The 12,992-nt window shown below is 37.6% G+C and overlaps 1 protein-coding gene across 4 annotated transcripts in view; it reads left to right on the forward strand.

Annotated features, from left to right (window-relative positions):
- Nucleotides 1-12,992, forward strand: part of NAALADL2 (N-acetylated alpha-linked acidic dipeptidase like 2) — a 1,446,698-nt gene that overhangs the window by 1,382,391 nt on the left and 51,315 nt on the right. For all 4 annotated transcript variants that reach the window (XM_020980535.2, XM_078147179.1, XM_020980532.2 and 1 more), the window contains one exon: nucleotides 2,002-2,200. In XM_020980535.2, coding sequence (XP_020836194.1) covers nucleotides 2,002-2,200 — 199 coding nt within the window. The remainder of the gene's footprint in view (nucleotides 1-2,001; nucleotides 2,201-12,992) is intronic.

A 12,992-nucleotide genomic window follows, 5' to 3' on the forward strand; every position in this document is an offset into this window, starting at 1 on the left:
TGGAGGTTTAGAACAGATTGAGGAATGTGCTGAGAGTCCAGAAAAAATAAAGAACTGGATTGCTGAGTGGTCCTGAAGGCTTATTTCCAATTATATCCAGTGCAGCACTTATTAAATACTTACCATGTGCAAAGCATTATGCTAGTCATTGGAGATAAAAATATAAAAGTCTCTTCCATCAAGGAGTTCACATTCTACTGAGAGATGCAACACATCTGCAGAGTAGAGACAAACTTAATTTTGGGAGCAAAAGAATACCGATAAAAGGAGGTAGGGAATGGTGGGGGAGAGAATAAGCAGGCAGGGAAAGCTCTAGTTAGGGAGGAGAGCTTGAGGAGAAGCTCAGAAAAACTAATATCTAAGGGGCAGAAATGAGGCAGGAGAATAACCCAAGCAACCAGTCATAAAGGATTTATGTACATTTACCATGTACCAAACACTGCCATAGGCCCTTGGAAAATGCTCAAAGGTAGGACATGGAGGCAGATAATTAAATAAAAATAAAGACCAAGTTGTTTTTTTTTTCTTAATACAGGGAAGGGCAGTAAAGACTGGGGGAATCTGGAAATGCCCAACATAGAAGGTGACATTTGAGCTGAATTTTTATATATTTTATGTTTAATTTATGGAATAAAACAATCATTCCCATAACAGCATAATAAAAAAAAAGATGATTACACATGAAACTGCAAATCTACTATGTACAACTTGCTATTCCTTTTAAATATCCAACAAAGTTGTACTGTAAATTTCTCTCTTTTTTTAGATGAATTTTTTTAATGAGTTAGGAATTCTAAAAAAAAAGGATAAGGGCTGTTTCATTTTTGTCTTTTCCTCTCAATGGTCACATTAGGCACTTAATAAATCTTTGAGGGTTAATTGAGAGAATAAGGAGGCAGAACATTCTAGGCATGGGAGGCAGCCAGGGGAAGTTCCAAAGAAGACAGGCTAGGTCTGAATGCTTCTATTACTTCTTTCCAGCAATACTCTTCAGCCTAGGAGTAGAAGTGAAGAAAAAGGTTGTCAGGGATGATCCCCACATGGAGGTGGTAATGGTGAAAACTCAGAGGGGAACAGGAAGCTGGCTAAAGGCCACAGCCAAGGTCACATATTTGCACTCACTGAGCTTAAGGCTAGTACCTCTGCCCAGCTCTTCTCCCTTCTGAAATTTTCTCTCTAGTCCCCAGTATATCATCCTTATTCTTGCTTTATATGACCGCTAGGCTTTTTTTTCTGATGACATGCCTTCCTAGGGGAAACTACATTAAAACTTTACAATATGATGGAGTTTTTCGAAAGATCTTAATTTTGTTAATTCCCCATACTAAAAAATGTGGTTTCCCCAGCACTTGAAAAAAAAATCCCTGGGCTAGGTGAGAAAAACTTCTTTGTGAAATGTTCCTAGAAGTGTTTACACAATATTCAAACACTTTAGTGTTATGGAATGACAGTCTCAAATCTGGGTCGAGAAAGCAGGACATACAAGCTCATTATTGTGTACCAGACATTATTTTTTATATCCATGACATTTCTGCACTACACACGACATTCTGGCTCTGAGGACTAGAAAGGCGCTTCACAGGATGCAAAAACCTTGCAGAGCTCTCCCAGCTGTAAGAATGACACCTTAGCCATCGGTTGCTGCCAGGACAATTTGCATGACTGGAAGAGAAAATCCAAAATTGGTCAGGAGAATTTGGGCTTAGAGGGGAAGACTGCAAAGGATTTGGAGACTTTGTGTTTCAATATAACCTGAGAGTCAGAATGCAAAGAAATATCCTGCCCTGAGGCTTTTTTTCAAATACACTTCCAGAGGGAGCTCCTGATGCCAATTCTTCATGCACTCCATCTGTCTCTCTTCTTTCCATGGTGTGCTTTCCCTCTGTTGGCCTCACTTGGATATATTGTCTAGGAGGCAAGGTAGTGGTTTTAACATATTGGTTTTGCTTTTTGAGGAATGCCAGCGTTATCCCCCTGAAACATCTATTTATCTTTCACCAGGTGACCAGCCCCACATGTTCCAGCTGCTGGAGATGGCTTCTCGCCTGAGGGACAGTGCAGAATTGTTCCAGTCAGATGAAATGCGCCCTGCTAACGATCCCAAGGAGAGAGCCCCCATCCGAGTCAGGATGCTGAATGATATTCTCCAAGACCTGGAAAAGAATTTCTTAGTGCAGCAGGTGCCGCCAGGCTTTTACCGGTAGGAACATCTAAACTTCATTTATTTCTGCCTACTGGATTGAATTGTTTCTTGTTCTTAGAACTAGTATACCCCACCAATGCCTACTTTTGACATCTGACTCTTGAAAGAAAACCAGTTTCATGCCATAATTACTTAAGCCTCATTTTTTTTTTTGATCTGTGAAATGAGGGGGGTGGAATCAGTGATCTCTAAGGCTCCATGTAGGTTTGAGATTCTATCCTATCTCTGACACTCACTACCTAAATGACCTTAAGCAAATTACTTAACCTACTGTGATGCTTAAAATGTTTTAGATACATAGTTTCTGGGTAATTAATCGTTTTATTAATAATGCCAGCATTTTATTAACAAAAGAAGTCAGTGGCACTCTCAAATGCCAAAGACAACTCATGGCAGTGGACTCCCAGTTTATATGCCCTTGGAATAGTGGGTATTCCTGAGGGTGGTGATCGACTCTGATTGGTTAACAATTAATGAGAGAATGAATATGACAGTGAGAATTGGGCTCGCTCCAATGAGAGGCTGAGAGAATTACATCAGGTTACTCTTGCACAAAGAGACAATCTGTGCACCCAGACCACTCCCAGCCTTGGGCAATCTAGACAAAGAATCTACCTCCACCCAGACTTGCTTGAGTGGAACACAGAGGGCAGGAATTCACCTTAGATTAGATGGTCTAACTGGGGTAAATTTTTGGCTGAGGTCAGTGATGTCGTTCAAAGGACAGGCTGTGGAAACAATGAAATGGGATGGGTAAAAAGCCAGGATCTCTCCCATAACTGGTAATTATTAATAATTTCTCTTAGTCCTTTGACTTTAGTTCCCTCATCTTTAAGATAAGAGGAATGGTCTTTAATATTCTTTCTAGCTCTGTATCTATGATCCTATGTATTTTCTTGTTAATGGTAAGTTTATAGTAATAACTTTTATTTAATGACATTCTTGATAATGAAATGAGAAGGCTTTGTAATACTAACAGATAGTCATGTATGGAAAGGAAAATCTCATTACCCAGAAAGTTATGATGAATTCCTGACTCAATGGAATCTTATTATTTTGATAATTATTACCGCTTAAAATCTTGCATTTGGTTTCTGGGTAATAGCACTATAGCACTGTCATGAAAGCAGGATCTGGTTCATGTTGGCTTTCTTTCCCACAATGGCCTCATCTATAAAGTGGGGAAAACAGTATCTACCTCACAAAGTTATTGTGATATAATATGTAAACTGCTTTGCAAATACTCAAGTTCTATTTAAATACTAGCTATTATCATCATTGTTAGTATTATTATCATTATCTGTGAGGGCCCATTTTGTGCTTTTCTCATCCATGTCATTCCGTAAGTTCATCATAAAGTCACCTAACATTTGGGTCTTGGGGTCCGGGATGGGGTATTGATAGTGTTGCTCCAACATTACAGTTACCAAGCCATGAAATGGCTTCTATGTGTTTTTTTTCTAAAATGTTTGATTTCCCCCCCAATCCCATGGAGGTAATAAATTAATTTGTGTAGTGTACTATCCCTTTGTATGTGTACCGTAGGTCATGAGAAGCCTATGATATAGTAAGCAGGTAGAGAGCTGGACTTGAAATTATCAAAGGCTAGTTTCAAATTCTACCCTTAATAATGGGGAGATCTGTGATTTTTTTTTGCTTTGTTTTATTATGCTTTGTTTCCTTGAACTTAGGCACCTCGTTAAAGATGAAAAGCTATATACAGATTATATATGTGTTGCTGAAAAGGCTTTAGGAACCATAGCTCATAAATTTAGTTCTAGAATAGGCCTTACAGCTAATCTAGGCCTTCTAGATAAGGAAATTTGGGTCTAGAGAGTTTAAGTGATTTCCCCAAGGTCATGCAAGGCAGTATGTCGTAGATTCTGGATTTGAACCCAGGTCCTTTGATTCCAAGATCATCATTCTTTCCATTTTACATTGCTATCACCATAGTTATGACATAGTAGATTATTGGCATATTCATATCTGTGCATCCAGATTGAGTGGATTTATTTTTAAATATAACTAACCTTTATGCTACAACTTAGTAAATGTGGATTTCAGAATCCTGATCCTATTCGTGAAAAATGTAGCAGATGGCACAACTGCGTATAGTTGGTAGACTGTATTCTGGATTATAAAACTCATCCTTGAAAGTACAAAACAGGAATTTTTTTTAAGTTGCATCATTTTTCCTCCCTGAAACCTAGGAAGTAGAGACTGTTAACAAAAGGAGAAATTTCCAGGATGGTGAATTAGTAATGTGCCAGGAAAATTATGAAAGAACAGGATTATGCATTAATAGAATCATAACTACATGGAGACAAGTGATAAAGTTTTGGAAAGAAATCATGGGAAAGGAAATGTAGTGAGCAGTAGTTAATTTCATTTTTCAAGATAAGCAGAAAACTCTGGAGATGATATTCACCCAAGAAGTAAACACTCTTTAGTGTGATGGGATAATGAGAATTCTCATCAAAGCAGGAGGTCAAAAGGGATTTACCTCATAAAAAAAAGTTGTTGATAAAAGCTGACTGTGTAAAACCAAATATTGCATTTTGAAATTGGCTTATGTCTTTATATTTACTGCCTATTACAGAAATGTCAGTGAACACTAAAACATATTAGTTTGGGAAGATTTTTATTCACTTTAATGAATATCAGAATATTTCAAAGCTTGGAGCCCCCAGTGGTGTAGCTAATACCAACAGACAATTATGTAAAATAACTTGTGTTAGGTACTAGGAATAAGAAAAGGTATGAGTTGGAGTCCTTACTCTCAATCATCTTAGTATCCAGTTGTTGAGATGGGGAAAAGACACAAAAAGACATAAATAATACATGGGAGTAGAGTCTAAAAGCCAATGCGTGATGTAGAAAGTGTACATTATGAGAGGTCAGAAAAGCAAGAAATTGCTATGGACTGGAATAGTCAAGGAAGACTTTTTTGAAAAAGTGTCAGTTCAGATGGGTTTTGAAGGAAAGAGGGGAACAAGTATGGGGAGGGTATTAGAGTAAAGATAACTAGTCTAACAAAGGCTGAAGCAGGAGTCTAGTCATATTCTTCTTCAGGAACAATGGGGTGAATAGTTTGACTGAAAGGTGGATTAATGAAAGGGAGCAATGATGGCCAAATTGTGGAAGGTCTTGAATGTCATGCCAAAGTATTTGGAATTTCTTGTTTGTACAACAAACAGTCGTCTTCATTGAGACACCTGTGGGGGAAGAGGGTAGTAATGCATACAAATTTAGGGAAATATGAATCTGATGAAAATGTTTGAGATGATGGATTTAGAACTCAAAAGGGCCTTGGAAGGTAGATAGTTGGGCCCCCTCATTTTTCATCTAAGGATTGATACCACACAAGTTGATACTGATATCACAGTCACACTCACACCAATAGTAAATGACTGTGCCGGGGCTTTGAGTCCGAGTCCTCTGATTCCCATTCTAGATCTATCTCTTTCTCTTGTACCACGATGAGGGGAAAACAGGTCTTTGGAAAACCAGTTGGATGATCAATGACGAACGGGATGGAAAGAAAGCAAAAAGTGAAGTAGACATTTGGAAGGGATAGTTGACAAGCTGTGTTGACTGTTCGGGATGTGAGCTTGTGATTTAAAGTTATTTTTTTCAGGCAGAGCCAAGATGACAGAGAAAAGTCAGAGACTCACCTGAGCTCTCCCCAAGACTCCTCTGGACACCTTTCAATAATGCCATAAAACAATTCCTAGAGTGACAGAACCCACGAAAGGACAGGGAGAAATAATTTTCTAGCCAAAGACAACTTAGAAGGTTGGTAGGAAAGGTCTGTCACACTGGGGTGAGAGTGGAGCACAGTCCAGCACAAGCTACACTAGCACAGAACATGCTCCAGCATACCAGGAACAGGGCTTTGGAGCCTCTGGATCTGTAGTGGCAATGGCTGCTTCTGTAGCTGTCAGCCCACTGATGATAAGAGGGTTGAAACAACTGATCAGAAGGAGATTATAGGGGTCTTTTTGCTGGCAGTGGGGTCAGGACTCTGTTGCTTTGCACATACTCAGGTCTGGGTTTCAGTCCTTGGTGGCAGTCCTAGGGCAAAGAGGAGCACTAGCATATAAGAGTTTGCAGGGGCCACAGAGGAACAGGGACCCTCATCACAGGTTCAGGGCAGAAAAGAGTACTTGTGCTCACTCACAGATCAAGCACAGGCCAAGAGAAGAGTAAACACCTCTCCGTAGATCATACTACCTTGGAACAACTGGATGTCTAGAAGAACGCTGATAACAGCTGCACAAAAAACCTGAAGCTTAGGATAGTGCATCATCTACCCTGGAAGCAAGGCCCAGCTTTAACAAAGAGTTAAAAATCAAGAAATAGACTTTGAGAATGAGCAAACAACAGGAAAAAAAAATTCTGATCATAGGAAGTTATAAAGTTCTATTACATAGAAAGTTACGTAGAAAGTAACATTGAAAGCTACAAGGAAGATCAAAACACAAACTCAGAAGATGATAACAAAGTCAAAGCTCCTACATCCAAAGCCTCCAAGAAAAATATGAATTGGTTTTGGGCCATGGAAGGGCTCAAAAAGGATTTTGAAAATCAAGTAAAAGAGGTAAAGGGAAAATTGGGAAGAGAAATGGGAGTGATGCAAGAAAATCATGAAAAGAAGAGTCAACAGCTCAGTAAAGGAGACACAAAAAAAACTGAAGAAAATAATACTTTAAAAAATAGAACAGGCCAAATCATGAAAGAAATACAAAAATAAACAGTGAAGAAAAGAATGCTTTGAAAAGCAGAATTTGAATGGCAAAATGGAAAATGAAAAAGATATACAAAATTTCACTGAAGAGAGAACTCCTTAAAAAGGAGGATTGGCCAAATGAAAAGGAGGTACAGAAGCGCGGTGAAGAAAATAATTCCTTAAAAGTTAGTACTGAGCAAATAGAAGTTAATGACTTTATGAGAAATCAAGAAACAATAAAACAAAATGAAAATAATGAAAAAAAAGAAGAAAATGTGAAATATCTCATTGGAAAAACAACTGATCTGGAAAATTGCTCCAGGAAATATAATTTTAAAATTATTGGACTACCTGAAAGTCATGATCAAAAAAGGAGCGTAGACATCATCTTTCAAGAAACTGTCAAGGTAAACTGTCATAATATTCTAGAACTGGAAGGTAAAATAGAAATTGAAAGCATCTACCAATCACCTCCTAAAAGAGTTACCAAAATAAAAACTCCCAGGAATACTATAACCAAATTGCAGAGCTGCAAGGTCATGGAGAAGATATTGTAAGCAGCCAAAAACAATTCAAGTATCATGGAGTCACAGTCAGGATAACACAAGATTTATCAGCTTCTACCTTAAAGAATCAAAGATCTTGGAATATGATATTCCAGAGGGCAAAGGAACTAGGACAGCAACCAAGAATCACTGCAAAACTGAGTATAATCCTTTGAGTTGGGGGTGGGGAGGATGGACATTCAATGAAATAGAGGACTTTCAAGCATTCCTGATGAAAAGACCAGAGCTGAATAGAAAATTTGACTTTGAAATATGACTCAAGAGAAACATAAAAAGGTAAACAGGAAAGGGAAGTCATAAGGGACTTAATGTTTAAACTGTTTACATTCCTACATAGGAAGATGATACAGGTAACTCATGAGAACTTTCTCATTAAGGTAGTTAGAAGGAGTATGTATAGACAGAGGGAAGAAGTGTAAGTTGAATATGAAGAGATGATATCTAAAAGAATAAAATTAAGGAATGAGAGAAATGTACTGGGGAAAAGGGAAAGGTAGAGTGTGGTAAATTATCTCACATAAAAGAGGCATGAAAAAGCTTTTACAATGGAAGGGAAGATGGGGGAGATGAGAGGGAGGGAGTGATCCTTACTCTCATATAAATTGGCTCAAAAAACATATAACATACACACTCAGTTGGGTAAAGAAATATATCTTACCCTACAGGAAAGCAGGAAGGGAAGGGGATAGGAAAAGTGGGGGGGGGGGGTGATAGAAGTGACGGCAGGTTGGGGGAGTTGTTGTGAGAAACAAAATACTTTTGAGGTGGGACAGGATAAAAGGAGAGAGAGAGAATAGAATAAACAGAGGGGAAGTAGGATGGAAGGAAATACAATTAGCAATTGTAACTGTGCAAAAAAAAATTGAAGCAGGTTTCTGTGATAAAGGCCTTATTTTAGAATCATATAGAGAACTGAGTCAAATTTATAAAAATGAAAGCCATACTCCAAAGGATAAACGATCAAAAAATATGAACAGTTTTTAGATGAAGTAATCAAAGCTATCTTATAGCCATATGAAAAAGTGTTCTAACTCCCTCTTCATTGGGGAAATACAAATTAAAACAATTCCGAGGTGCTACCTCATGTTATTAGATTGGATAATAGGAATTATTCTTATTCTTATTATATTATATTATTCCAAAAAAGGACAATGACAAATGTTGTGAGGGATGTGAGAAAAATGAGACATTAACGCATTGTTGGTGGAGTTGTAACCTGATTCAACCATTCTGTGGAGCAATTTGGAACTATGGCCAAAGGGCTATAAAACCATGCATACCCTTTGGCCTAGCACTACCACTACTAGGTTTGTATTCTGAAAGAGATTAAAAAAAAGGAAAAGGACATATATGTATAAAAATATTTTTAGCAGCTCTTTTCTGGTAGCAAAGAATTGGAAATTGAGGGGGATGCTCATCAATTGTGGGATGGCTGAACAAATTGTAGTATGTGATTGTGATGGAATATTATTTTGCTCTAAGAAATGATGAGCAGGATACACTCAGAAAAACCTGAAAGACTCACAGAAGCTGATGTAAAGTGACATGTATTATCTACAAAGGAACAACAATATTGTAAGATGATCAGCTGTGAATGACTATTCTCAGCAATACATTGATCCAAGACAACTCTGAAGTACCTATGATGAAAAATGCTGTCCATCCCCAGAGAAAGAGCTGATGGTGTCTGAATAGATATCGAAGCATACTTTTTTTAAAACTTTTCTTTCCTTGAGGTTTCTTTGTCTGTTTTCTTTCATAATATGACTAATATGGAAATATGTTTTGTATGACTACATATGTATAATCTATATCTAATTGCTTGCCTTCTCAGTGAGAGGAGTGGGGAAGGAGGAAGGGAGAGAATTTGGAACTCAAAGTTTTTAAAATAAATGTTAAAATTGTTTTTACATGTAATTGGGGAAAAGTAAAATACTAAACAAAAAAAGTTATATTTTCCTATTTAACTAGAACTCTAGGATGGGAAGAAAGATTTTTGACTGATGTCATCAAACCTGGCATCCAGTCCCATCACTTTTGTTAACTTGCTGTGTTACCTTGGGCAAGCTAGTTTAACTGCTTTAAAGAATGCTTACTAGGGGCAGCTAGGTAGTGCAGTGGATAAAGCACTGGCCCTGAAGTCAGGAGGACCTGAGTTCAAATCCAGCCTCACACCAAACACTTGACACTAGCTGTGTGACCATGGGCAAGTCACTTAACCCCAATTGCCTTTAAAAAAATAAGAATGCTTTCTTTATCTATAAACTGACAGAGGGGATTGGAATTGGTGGTCCCCAACATCCTATCTGGTCCTGGCATTCTGTAATTCTATTGTGGCACCCAAATTCTATGACAACAGGGAATTTATTTTCAACTTGTATAAAGGAAACCTTTTCTGAGCTCCCCATTATTAGTATTTTCTTTCTTCTCAAATTGTACTGATATACTTATCTGGACACATATTGAATCTACCCAATTACCAAAAACTCTGAGAAGGAAGGGTCTATTTTTCTTCTTGTTCCTTTGTCTCTAGTACCCAGCCCAATACTTGGTATGTAATGCCACCCCATGCACACACCCCACAACAATATTTTTCATTCCACAGCCAACCATCACTTGGCATACTTTTTTTCCCCTAGACCACTCTAATCTACTGATTTCAGTTCCTTACCTTGAGATTCTGCTTTGACTTCCTCATAGCCCCAGAGTCCTCTGTTTCTAACTCTAGTGATCATGGGTTGGGAAATAAATGAGACACTTCACTGCAGGGAGAGAGAAGGAAGAAGCTCAGGAGGTAGGATGCAGATCTATGAATGGCTAGATCTGCTTCAGGCCCAATGTAGAGAAACATTTAAGGCCAATCAAATCCAAGACAATCTGCTAATACACTTTGAAATAGGTATAGGAATAGAACAAAGGTCAGATTGTTTCTGACTTCATTGCATTGAGGGATTTCTGTTGTTTACTGACATGGGTACCTTTTCCAAAGATACAGATCACAACTAATCCATGCCTGCCCCTCCTGTGGAGCTATTGCTCTTTTTTTCCATAAAACCTTCACTCAACATCTCAGGGACCTTCCATTACCTTTCTTGACATTGTTTGAATAGTAATGCATATATGTGCTGTTTCTCAATTATCCTTGCCTCTCCTTCTGTTGCCAATCCATCTTCCACCCTTGTCCCTGCCCGTGCTTCTCACTTTATCAGCTTCCCCTCTTTAGTTCCTTGTTGGTAACGTGGTACTCCTGTCCACCATGTCCTCAGAAGTAATTATGGAATGCTTATGAGACATACAGATTTTGAGACTTGCATCTGAAATATAGTAGAAAGAATTCTTATTTGCTCTTACTGGAACACATCCATTTAAAATATCTCAATAATTATTGATATCCCAAGTATCAAAATACCACAGCTCTATATACTGATGTTTAATTGTTTTGAAAAATTTAAATATTGTGTAATGGAAAATCCTTGCAATTATATTTCAATGTGCTTTTCCACAAGAATTAGTTATATAAGTGCTAATAAAGCTGCAAGTTCAGTGTTTGATTGGGATAATGACTACTTTGTTCTTATACTGTTTTTTTTTTCTTAGTGAGGTGTGGGTGGTCTGAATGGAGCTAAAATCCCACCATTGTTTCTCCTGTCATTAATTCTATCAGTAAAGTCTCTGATTCCTTTAGACTCTGAAAAGATAAACTAGTGATTAAGAATTACCATAAAGCTTTTAAATATTTTAATAGAAGCCAAAAGCACAAAAGAATCTATGCATGAATACAGTATTCTAATCTATACAACCTATAATTTCTAAGAAAAGGATTGAGGACCTAGCTTAGAGGTAGATTCTTTTTAATGTTGGAAATTGTACATACATACATACATACATGCACACACACATATACATACACATTTTTTCCCTCTTATTTCTCTTTCATAGCTAAAAGTATACACCAGCTTTATAATTATGAGGTTCTTTTATATTTCTAATACTACCACTTTAAAGAAGAAAAAAATGCAGGAAGTTCAAAAGCAGACAAACTAATATACTGAAATTCATAACTCATGTTTCAGTTGCTTATTTTGCTAATGGTAAAACAAAGGGTCTTTTCCATTGTGCATGATAACATTTGAATACAATTTGATTAGACACTTACTGTGAATGCTTGTTAAAAATATTTCAATTGAAAATTATATGTTTATCATACTAATTAGTCTGAGATCCAATCTGATGTTCTCAAAATAGAAATCAAAGAATACACAACTGTAGGAGGCTTGTAAAAATAATGTACACTCAATTTCAGGGTTTCCACTTACTTCAAGTAAATGGAGTTAGATGAGCTTTTCAACTTGAAATTGGTCATGCTTCTCTAGTTGTGTCTGTGTACCATGGGTTTCCTATATCCTAGCCCTTTCTTCCATCTCTGGTAGGAAAAGTCAACTTTGGAAATGGGGAGAAAGGAACCGAAACTGTGTTTGCAGGAAGAGAGGAAGAGAAGACACTTTGAGATCTCAGGACATAATTTATAGGGAAGAAATGGAATGGGGAAATGATAACAAGAGCCTTCTATGCCTTAATGATGAAGGAATTAGAGATGAGAAGAAATTAGGATTTAGAGCCAAAGGGGGACCAAGGTTATCTAGTCCAACCTCTTCCACACTTTGGCAGATAGATATAAAATCTAAAGGACCTTATTTTTTTTTCTTTTGTTTTCTACATATTATGTAGAATTTGGTTAACTTATTAACTGCAAGTGAAATAAAGAATGTAGGAAGATGAGGAATGTAAAGCTGGATTTGATCTGAGAGAGTAAGAACTGAAGCTGGGTTTGAAAAACCATTATGACCTTTTGAGGGAAAAATGTCTATGTATGGGGGGCATTTATGTTAATTGCTACTTCCATTCCTTTGAGCATGCTCTACCTAATCCCCAATTCCTAGGACACCCTTCTCAGTCCTTACCACTTGTCTAATTCCAAGCCATGTCTAGGCTCACCTTAAAGTCTGCCTTCTCCATGTCACCTTCACCAATATCTCTGACCTACCTACAGTCAAATACAATGAAGCAAAAAACAGAATTATCTTCGAATTATGTTTTATATCTTCCACTACTGAAACATTAAAGGTTTTCTTGGGGTTTTTTTTTTGTTTTTTTGGTTAGGCAATGGGGTTAAGTGACTTGCCCAGGATCACACAGCTAGTAAATGTTATGTGTCGAGGCTGGATTTGAACTCAGGTCCTCCTGAATCCAGGGCCAGTGCTCTATCCACTGCACCACCTAGCTGCCCCTAAAACATTAAAGTTCTTGAGAGCTGAAGCCATGGCTTATACCCTTTTCTGCATTCGCTTCAGGGCCTAGTTCTGGGTTGACATACGGCACGTGTTTGATAAGTCCCTATTGGTTGGTGGTGATGCTTAGAGTCTGACAACTATGGGTAATATCCTTTCCTTTAACAATATTTAAAGGCAGGCATTCTCAACATGGTATCCATGAT

Source organism: Phascolarctos cinereus, unplaced genomic scaffold (assembly GCF_003287225.1).
Source record: "Phascolarctos cinereus isolate Bilbo 61053 unplaced genomic scaffold, phaCin_HiC Scaffold_7;HRSCAF=346, whole genome shotgun sequence".
Lineage (NCBI taxonomy): Eukaryota > Metazoa > Chordata > Mammalia > Diprotodontia > Phascolarctidae > Phascolarctos > Phascolarctos cinereus.